The sequence below is a fragment of the Trachymyrmex cornetzi genome, unplaced genomic scaffold (assembly GCF_001594075.2).
Source record: "Trachymyrmex cornetzi isolate Tcor2-1 unplaced genomic scaffold, Tcor1.1 scaffold122, whole genome shotgun sequence".
NCBI lineage: Eukaryota > Metazoa > Arthropoda > Insecta > Hymenoptera > Formicidae > Trachymyrmex > Trachymyrmex cornetzi.
Genome location: NW_017295784.1, coordinates 2,602,464 through 2,613,417, shown reverse-complemented (window position 1 = coordinate 2,613,417; position 10,954 = coordinate 2,602,464). Strand labels below are relative to the sequence as shown.

General features: G+C 25.4%; 2 protein-coding genes across 2 annotated transcripts; both read right to left on the bottom strand.

The window, feature by feature from the left end:
- Positions 1–3,420: 3,420 nt before the first annotated feature.
- Positions 3,421–4,767, bottom strand: LOC108768939 (uncharacterized). Its single transcript, XM_018519655.1, has 4 exons — positions 4,708–4,767; positions 4,273–4,341; positions 4,087–4,176; positions 3,421–3,543 (listed from the first exon to the last, which is right to left on the bottom strand). The coding sequence occupies exons 1-4, from the start codon at positions 4,765–4,767 to the stop codon at positions 3,421–3,423; spliced, it is 342 nt and encodes a 113-aa protein (XP_018375157.1).
- Positions 4,768–4,841: 74 nt separating this feature from the next.
- Positions 4,842–10,451, bottom strand: LOC108768922 (gustatory receptor for bitter taste 66a). Its single transcript, XM_018519630.1, has 5 exons — positions 10,396–10,451; positions 9,065–9,308; positions 8,714–8,782; positions 8,089–8,178; positions 4,842–4,871 (listed from the first exon to the last, which is right to left on the bottom strand). Exons 1-5 carry the CDS (start codon positions 10,449–10,451, stop codon positions 4,842–4,844), a joined length of 489 nt encoding a protein of 162 aa, XP_018375132.1.
- Positions 10,452–10,954: the final 503 nt, after the last annotated feature.

The window sequence follows — 10,954 nt, the reverse complement described above, 5'->3', positions numbered from 1 at the left end:
ATCTTTCACCAACAAACATTTCACGTATTCGCTTATCTTGTCAAACTTAGTACCAATGTACCTGTGTATATCAAAAAACAATTCCAATTATAAATTATGAAAAATAAATCGAAACAACAAATAATAAATAAATATGTATAGGGGGAAGTCGCCTATATCGTACCCCCTAACGTTTAAACAAAATTGTAAAGAAAGGTACTGAAGATATCAGAATATTTCTGTACTAATATTAAACTTTGGTTCATTGGCAATAAAACAAAACGATACTTTTGCGAAAATAAATATTAAATTATTATTTAAATTAGATTTTAAAAAAAAGTAGCTTTTGGTACGATTTGGAGACCGGGTCGTTAAATTGTATCACCTGGTTCCTAAGGCCCGATTTCACAATATATGGTTGCTTAAAGATTAAAGGTAACCAAGAAATTCATGAATGAATTTCATTGATGAACCTGTTGGTAACCTTTAATCTATAGGTAACCATATATTATGAAAACGGGCTTAAATCGTACTTCTAATATAGCAAACAAGCTGACATTGCTTATTGTCATTTTGACATTAAAATAACATCTTTAACGTCAAAATGATGGTAAACGTCAGTTTGTTTACTGGAAAAATAAATAAAATTAATTTTAAAACTCATTTATTAATAAATTTATTTTTAATTTGAAACTGAGTATACATATTTAAGTAGGTATAATAAAAACTTTTCTGTTAAAAAAACAGAAATTAGATCTGTGTTTTTTAAACTCATTTAAGAAAATAAAGTAAAAAGCAATACTTAAATTGATTTAAGCTATTATTGCACTATATTTCAGAATATTAAAATCTCAAATATTTTGAAAAAATAAATTTTTGAAATAAAATCAATTACGGATTTTTCCGTCACAATAGAAAAGATTCAATAGAAAGACTCAATAGTTGATAAGTAATCACTTTCTTGATCATTTATTTAAACAGTTTTGGTAAATGTCAAGATTGTCATTACAGGTTTCGTGCAACTACTTAGAGCACCTGACATACTGAGTCCACTGTAGGTCCTTTTTTATCATAATAGTAACCTCCACATATTGCTCGTGTCACTTGCAAAAATCGTACCGGTACAATATAAAGACCAGCGACAAATACGATTTACCGAACTCCTTCTATTTTTACAAATTTGCCAATAACAACATGACTTACAAATATCTTGCTAATTTGATGCTATACTCGAAAAGAGTTTAAATATCAATTATAACCATGAAGGACACTATAATTCAATTACCCACCTTGTACTGATAACACCTTAGGTAAATTGTATCAAAACTTAGATCAGACACCGAACAAAATCAATTTTGAATGTTACTCGTAAACAGACGACTCGAAGACAAAACAAAAATGATAGTTTTTAACCCATATTACCGGCGTCACATCAGTGTCATTATCTTTAAAAAAAAATGTTTTGTTTAGAAAATACAATGGAGGTACGATTTAACCGTCGGGACGACTTAGCCAACTCTCCCCTATGATTACTACAAGGTCTGTAAATTTCCTATAACCTGCTTTATTTATATCTACAGGAATATTCTAGAATTTGTTTTTTATAATTTATGAATTACATATAGATATATATTTAAATAAAATTTCTTTCTTTTTCTCTCTCTTTCCCTCTTTCTTTTTCTTCATTGTTTTTATTAAAAAATAATAAAAATTGTGTAAAGAGAGAGAAATAATTGTAAAGTTGTATGTAAAAAATATATATATGTATTGAATACATTAATTATTTTGATAATTATATAAAAATTACAGAGTATATTTAAATACATTCTAAATAATATACCAACCACAGAATAGTTATAAATAATAAATCCACAAACATGTTGACATGATAGAAATAATTTGTGATAATCGGTATAAGTAAATACCGACAATCTTCTTTTACATAGATCCACCATGTCATATCGCACATATTTCCCATACAACTACATATTAACCATCCAATTAATATCCCTTTTGCACGTATGTACAATTTGTGATACAGTTTTGGTATACCTAATTCTTTCAACGTATTATCCACGGCAGCAAGCCTTTTTATGATTATCTGAAATCTCTGAATATAACGTTACACAACAATTCTATGTATATATTTTCCTATATACATATAAAACTACGTAAAAATGAGTTATAATATACCATTTAAAATGCTACATTTTAGTCATTTGATATATTAATCTAAATTAATATGAACATTGAATCTATATACCTTGTTCAGATACATATTTACGATAACAGATGTAATGCTGGTAAGAATGCCAAACTGCGTATCGATTATAGCATAGGTTGATTGAAACCATATCTCTACCTTAAGTACGGTCACAATATAGTAAAAAAGGCAACCATAAGTAATCCATAATGTCAGATTATAGAAAACACTTAAATAAGGTTTCTTTGAAGAGTAAATTCCTAAACCGAGTAGAGAAGAAGTCAGGATTAGTGGATGTATAGCCCGTTCTATGGTAGTCACCATAGCTATTACTACCGTTGTTCCGGTCGTAAACTAACGTCGTATATTAATTCGAAGCTCACATAAGCTTCATTTATTCGTTGTAATTTACTTATCAAGATGCTAGAATAACATAATAGTGGATTAATGTAGCATCATGAATTATATGATATTCCTTTATAAACGTAGGCACATAATGACATAATCGATCAACGTCATTAGACATTTATACACACCAATAATTAGCATGACTTTCAGCTTACAAACAACTTAGTAATCAATTAAAACGTTTATTTTTATATTAAAGTTATACGATAAGTGCGAATTAGGTAGATATTTTGATATTTTTTAAAATTAAGTAGATAGTGTCGATTTATGAGCTTACTCGTACATATGTTTATAATGAGAGGGTAACCACTCTTAAATTCTAATGTACAACCCATCAGAAGTCCGATGAATTCCTTGAAGTCTAGTGAAGTCCAGTAAAGTCCAGCAAAGTCTGTCGAAGTCCGATGAAGTCCATAACAGTCCGTGAAGTCCGGTGAAGTCTTGAAGTCAGAAGTTTAGGTGTATATTTTCTGAATGGTTATCCCCTCGATTTATAATCAATATAACACAGATTAATTTTTTAAATAAATACCAGTTTATAGTCTTTTTATGGTTAATCAAATATGAACTTATCTGTATATATAATAAATATTTAAAGAGCTTTTATTTAAACTGCACGTACGTACAACTACTTGATAATATATAATTATAAAATAAATAAAAATAAATAACAATGTTCAGATGGTATAAATACATAAACTAAATAAATAAATATTTAATTAGCAATTATACATACAATTATACATACAATTTCTACATTAATTATATTTCTAAATTGTAAGCTATAAAAGAAATACGGAAGATATGTATTATAACTGTATATTTCTTTTCTATATAACAACATCTCTTTCAAAACATGTTTCATTGATTTCTTCAGTTTTTGATATTTGAGTCATGGGAGAAGTATCCATTTGCAATACAAAAATAATAATGGTAAGTACCCATATAAAGAACTAGAAAAAAAAGGCCAATTATATAATAAATATCGTTACTTTAATTTTTTATTTATTTATTTTAACTATAGATTATTATTACATGGAAAGAACCGTTTTGCTAAGTATCTGAAAATTTAACCAGGTACTAATCTGAAAATAATTTTGTTGAATTAGAATAATTATGTAGAATGCTCAAGCTAATTGCTAGAATAATAGAATTTTTTGCAACATTGCTCGAGTACCCAACATAATTATTTTGATGTCAACAAAATTATTTATCCAGATCCAGGATCGAACGTTTCGAGGAATAAATGTCATCATTATACGAACTAAGGTTTAATTATATTATTATTTCTCTACGTTCTTCAATCAGCAGCAACTCTCTTAAAGGCATTTTATTTATTATTAATTGATTAAATCGTTGAAACCGTTAATATTTGAATTTAAAACTATTTTTTTTTAATTATTTTGTATCGTCCTGCATTTTTAGATATTTCAGCAAAATCATTCTCTTTCCATAGTTTTAAATTTATATTAATATGAATGATATTAAAGACTAACCTTATTAATGAATTTGTGGCCAAAATGAAATATGCCCTTTACGCCGAATTCCAATGGCCGAAATGATATTTGCAAAAGAAACTGATAAATCTATAATATAATATAATTCTTGCCTAAAGTTACATACTTATATGAAACTATTTGAAAATCATTTATAATTAGAAAAGTATAAAAAATTTATTTCACCTCTCTACGTGTTTCCATAAAACGTATGAGATTTGTTAATTTATGTGTCAAGACTTTAGTTTTTTGTACCTGAAATAATATAAAGTTAATTATATTATTTATAATTTAGACATTTATAATAATTGTATGACTTTCAATAATAATATAGACTAGAGTATAGACATGTATATGATTAAACTATTGTAATTTTTATAAAGAAGTGAGATTACTTAATCTTTTATTCTAACATCTAAGAAAATGTTCATCTTTATAGTATTTATTCGTTTTATATATACATATGTATATCAATTATTATTTATATTTGCTAAAGAAGTTTTGATGTCATTTTGAGGAAGAGAAAGAGAGAGAAGGGGGGGAGAGAAAGAAATTATATTATAACTTCTACTTGTGAGAATATTTTCCCTTTATAAAGTAGTATGCAAAAATTTAGCTTACCTTGGCACTAACATTTTCGCAAATATAATTCAGTGATATGAATTTTGTTAAAAATACCATGCACCATATGTCGTTGGCAAGAATAAGTTTTAGTTTAGCTGAATTGTTCTCATATATATATGTTAAGCACAGTATCATATGGTATTGAGCAAAAAATGTTGTGACTAAAATAAAGAAACAAGATATCATCTGCAATGTTAATTGTGTCCCGAATAAATCGTTTATGTCACGAGCTATTCGACAGAGTTCCAAATGAAGATGCCTAAAACGACATTATATTAATAAATAAATATATCTATTATAAATTTATATCTATCAGATTTTGTTATTACTTTATACTTTTTGTATTTTATGTGCGCGTGAAGAATTTGTCAAAATTCTGATTTGGAATAAATCAGTGACTATTGTATTTTGGTTTCCAATTCTAAAGTATATGAAAATTAAGAAAAATTAAATAATAATTTAAATAAGTAGATACTAATTTATATTAGTGTAATTAACCGTAAAGTTCTTATTTACTCAGATTAGACAATTTTGCACAAATAATAGTAAATTTTATTTTGATTATTGCTGCAAAAATATATAACATATAAAATGCAATATATTGTCTAATTAATGTTTATTCGTACATCATGTAAATTATAATTAGAAATTTAATAGATTATTATATAGATTATTATTATAAGTAAATACAAAATTGTCACTTATTAAACAAATAATTGATAATATACTTATACGTTTAATCAATATAATAATTTTCTCTTTTTACGAAATATCGCTTTCTTAATTATTATTGTGTCACTTTAGTATCTATCAATTTACATTACGGTCCATATTACACGCTTGCGATTCTCTGAATTACAGACATAATGGCGAATAACGAGAGACTTTTTCCACTTGCATCTCAGCCCACTCTCTTCTGTCTCTGACAGTTGTTCAATATAGCCATTTATTTTATCCAATCTGGTACCGATATATCTGTGATTTTTCGTTTAGAAAATATTTAAAAAGATGTCTTTAAATATTATCTTTAGTAGTTAAAAATAAGCAGAAGTTAAATAAAAGATTTCTCGAATTCTTTTCTTTTACTTAAATTAGAATTTTATAAATTTATATTATATATATATATATATATATATAAAATATATACACATTTAATATAAAACTTTTAACTTTTAAGTTAAATATTCAATAATTTTTATAGATTTGAATTGGTCAGATTTAGTCACATAATAATAGTTCATTCAGAAGCTATGCATTTTGCGGTTTATTTCCATGCCTAGATCAGGGCGAAGAATAGCATGATATTTGATGAAATGAACTGTAATGTATTTTAATAATAGATCTGTATACGGAAAGTTAACCAGCTAAACGGATAGCTTCTGTAAAGTACCTATGGAAGCCTCAAAAGTATTAACGTTTATTTTTAAGCAGCTTTAATTATAATAGTTTTTATCAAACATATTTATTTACAAACCTTACAACAAATGCAAATATTATATTTCCAATAGTGCTAACATAAATAGGATATCCCATAATGAGACCAATAAACATGGCTTTTATATTGTTGTGCTTTTCTATATTCCAAATAGAATCGGTAATAAATAATATAAGAATCACTATAAAATATATAATTAACGTCGATTTTATCATGTTTTGAATTATATGATATTCCTTGGGTGTTCCGAGTTTTTCTAATGTGTCATCCACGAGACTAAGTTTCTTTATACATACGTGGATTTTCTGAAGACAAAAAAATATATAAATTGTATCATTTTTATAAAAATATGCAAGGAACATATATGTACATAACAGTAAAGAAACATATATGTATAATACATAACAGTAATAAAACAATAACTTTGATAAGAACCTTGATAAAACTTTTATATTATCTAACGCAGAATAAATTAAATACAAAATTACTTTGTAAAAGTTCTTAAAAAATTAATATTTTTAAATAAAAACTTTTTGAAGAAACACAAGGGTTTATTCTACGTGAATGTAAAAATAGATTTTCTTAGCTTAATTTTTAATTAAATTTGATTATAATAAAAGTAATTCCAAAATAGCAATATAATATTATTATCTGTTTCGCTTTAGATTAGATGTTAGAACAATGATGTAACATTTATAAAGAAAAGATATACCTGGTGTTTGAAAACGGTGATGGTTACAGATATTAGCGTCACAAAAATATTTGTTTGTGTTGAGTAATAAGACAAATGGTTATTAAATATATGTTTTGGCGTATAAGCATTTAACATAGCATCAAACGCATATTTATAGAGGCTCCACACAATTATTACATAGAAAACACTCAAGCGAAATCTCCAATAATTGAGAGGATATCTGAGATTTCCGGAACCAAGGAGAAAAGCAATCAAGGACAGAGGTTTAAAAGCTTTTTGTATAGTATCAACCATGATCGTAACTGTTACAATTTCAAGAACTAACTATTGCATGGATGCCAAGTTGAGAGTCATGTAATATATAAAAGGATATTCATCACGATTATTTGATTAGATCAACTCATTACAATGTCGTTAAATCATTAAACGATATCATATGTACATACATATACAATGTATATATAATATATATATGTACATAATTAGGATGAGAATCAATATTTCTACAAAGAATGTGTCATTTTTAAACTATATATTGTTATTCACAATGGATATATGTATAATGTAAATGTTTATATATACATATATACTATATATATATATATATATATATACTTAATATAAACAAATTTTCTCTTTAATGATCTTTAAATTATATTCACAAAAAGTAAATTTCTTATTGTATTAATAATTTATATTACTTGGAAAAGAAAGCAAAATTATAGACGAAATAAAATTAATAAAATTAATAAAATCAAGTTTGTATAATAATAAAATATTTTTAATGAATTTTTAATGTATACACTTTAATATGTTTGGAAAATTTTTATTCTATCTGAATACACATGACATTTATAAATATTAGTACTTTTTTTTTAAGCACTTATAAACTATTTTGTAAACTTTTACACCTTGGAATAGTAGTATTTTAATGGAAGATTTATCTAATGTGATCAAATTTTTTATTTTACGTATCACTTTGTTGCACAGATTATGTTACGGTTGTATTCATTTGTATTAGAATAACAACATATGTCGTGACCGTAGTACAAAACTGAAAAAAATATCTTTTTTCATAGGTTTTTTCGTTTTCTTTATTTTCAAATATGTCATATGATTATATTAAATAATATAGTATCATATCTTAATTTTTTATATACAATTATATTAAAAACATTATTATTAGGAATAAATAAATTATATTATCTCATTTAATTGATTAAATTAAATAAATATATAAATAGCATACCTTGCCAGTAAGTGAATTATCAATTGAAAAGAAACCACAAGCAGAAAAGTTTAATGAATTAAGCACTATTTGTTGTGTAAATTGATGAATCTGCAAACACATTTTTGCATTCTTATTATTATATGCCTAATTATTGTAACTATATATTACCCAAGTTATGTATGTAAACAATACATTGATTTTATACAAATTTGCAATTTATGTGTGAAATAAATTAGTCTCTGTATATAAATATTAATAATGTTTTATATGTTATAAAGCAAGATCTAATTTGATTCATATAAAGATGAAATTACACGATGCTCGATTTCTTGAACGATAAGCATGCACGCATACATGCGCCCATGCATGCTGCTATGCTTGCTTTGATGCATACAGTCTGACATTTGACAAATAATTACGAAATTAGTAATTATTTCTTTTGATTGGTGCATGCAAGGAAATAAGTTATATGAAGTAATCCATAATAAATATAAAAATTATGTATATGCAGCATGCAGTGCTCAATGCATGAATAAATTCTAGCATACATCAGAGTAGGCATGACTGTATGCATGCTATCATTCAAGAAATCGAGCATTTTGTGATTCCATCTTAATTATTAATAATACATAAACAGACTTACCTCGTCTCTCATATCATTATCGATAATAGATCCTTCAAATGATTGTAGAATTTCACTTGTTTTATATGCCTAAAATGAATATTTATGTATACGATGCGAATTTAATATGAAGTTATAAATAAATCAAACAGTATGTGTGCGATGCGTATTATATATTTACAGAGAATTAAAATACTATTTATATATATTTATGTGAGTATTTAAAAGATACTCTGAGTATACAATTTATATATAAGAAATAAATTATATAATATTCTTAAACTTGATATGTGTTTAACTATGAATAACTACATTCTAAATATTATTTGTAATTGTGCACTTTATTTTTATCGTAAAAAATATTTTTTTTACCTCAGTTGACGCACTCGTGCAAAGCCAATTTATTAATATAATTTTAAGTAAATAAATGCTTCCCCATATTATCATGGCAATAACTTTTTCGTTATTGACCGTTATAAGACCAGAAAAAACACAATATAAGTAATAAACATTCGATGTTACTACTGTAAAATGGACTGCCAATTCAAACAGAAATTGCACGCAATAATCAGAATTAATTTGTCTTCCTATTCTTGTAATTTCCAAATGTAAATGTCTTTAACAGAAAAATATTAATTAATTGGTGATTATTTAAATATAATATTAAAATTTTTTTTAATATTTGTGCATCCGTACGTGCATGCGTGTGTAAAGGGAGAATGTATAAACAATATAATATATTATAGGACCGTGTATGTAATAACGCAAACTATAAAAATCGAAGCCTTAAGCGATCTAGCTGAATTTTAATGCTTGTATAATTTTTGTGTGAATTTATATACTATGTATGTGTGATATTGCTGCGGTAGTTAGTGGAGTTTAGTGGAGTTAGCGTTTCAAGACCGAAAAATTATTTCAGCGCGCGTTTCTAGGGACTACGTAATATATAGATTCACACAAGAATCATACAAGCATTAAGATCCAGCTAATAGACCGTTTAAGAGTTTGATTTCTATAGTTTGTGTTAGAATGTATAAAGTAGCTCTTAAACTGTTTGCAAAAATAATTGTGTTTCACGCTAACATTGTAAGTGCAAAAATTATAAAAATGTGTTTTAGTTCATAAATGGGTTATGTAAAGTGCTCTGTCCTATTACGTACTGTTGGCGTGGAATATGCTGTTGTAAGTGAAGAAAAACGGATAGTAAAAATCGAAACATATTGTAAATCCATAATGTGATTAGCATTTTTACTTGGGCTTCAATAATTTGACTTTTATTTTTACTTTAAAATATTATTTTTACTTTGACTTACATTGAAATTTTAACAACATTAATATAATTTTTTTAAATTAAAATTATATAATTAAATTTTTTTACAGAAAAGTAAATTTTTTTACTTATATTTTTAGATATTTGACGGTAATTTTTTTAGAATTTTTGAGATAACAGTTTTCAAGAAAATAAGTTTTCCTTTCTCCCGAAAAATTAAAAGATGGTACAACGTTTTTCTTTGGCATGTCTTATATGTATATATTATATTAATCTAATAAATGTTATTAATAAATATTATACGGTAAAATGCAATTATATTTTGAAATATTACATATTTAATCATTATTACAATATTTTATGTTTATATAATTATTATAATATACTAATGAAAACTTCATAATATAGGAGCAAGAATAATTATTGATCTTACCTTAAAGTCTGCATGAGATGCATTATATTTTCTTTGCGATTTTTATAATTTACCATGACAAATGCAATAGACGTATTTTCATGCTGATTATAAATCTTGAAAGTATTTGATTCATTTGCACAGAACACTACATTATTGATTAGAGTATTTATCTTCTGAAATCTGGTTTGGACGCATCTGCCGTATTGTAATTTTAATCAATTCGCAAGTAAATAGAAGCGTGTTACACTTGTGTCCAAACAATTTAAAAAGAAATATCTCATAATAACTACACCGATAAAAATTAGCTAAATCTAAGTGAATATTTCTTTGAATAGTTCCAAGTAAACATTTATTTAGAGCAAATAAATATTTGCTCAATAAAATATAATGATACTTAAATCAAATTAATGATTCTTGTATCAAATAAATATATGTTTACATTTAATAAATAATTGAGACTTGGAAAAATATTTACTTAAATTTAGTTTTTTTTCTGTGTACAATCGACTAAATGTCTTAGAAATTAAAGAAATTTTAATAGTTTTAATACTTTACACAAACTTCTCGTAATATGTTT

Coding starts and splice junctions, on each gene's coding strand:
- LOC108768939 (XM_018519655.1), bottom strand. CDS start 4,767: ATGGTATTTTTAACAAAATTCATATCACTGAATTATATTTGCGAAAAT. Junction 4,342..4,707: donor GCGAAAATGTTAGTGCCAAG/GTAAGCTAAATT, acceptor ATATTATTTCAG/GTACAAAAAACTAAAGTCTT. Junction 4,177..4,272: donor TTATGGAAACACGTAGAGAG/GTGAAATAAATT, acceptor ATTATATTATAG/ATTTATCAGTTTCTTTTGCA.
- LOC108768922 (XM_018519630.1), bottom strand. CDS start 10,451: ATGGTAAATTATAAAAATCGCAAAGAAAATATAATGCATCTCATGCAG. Junction 8,179..8,713: donor ATAATGATATGAGAGACGAG/GTAAGTCTGTTT, acceptor ATGTGTTTGCAG/ATTCATCAATTTACACAACA. Junction 4,872..8,088: donor ATAATTCACTTACTGGCAAG/GTATGCTATTTA, acceptor TCTTTATTTTAG/TCACAACATTTTTTGCTCAA.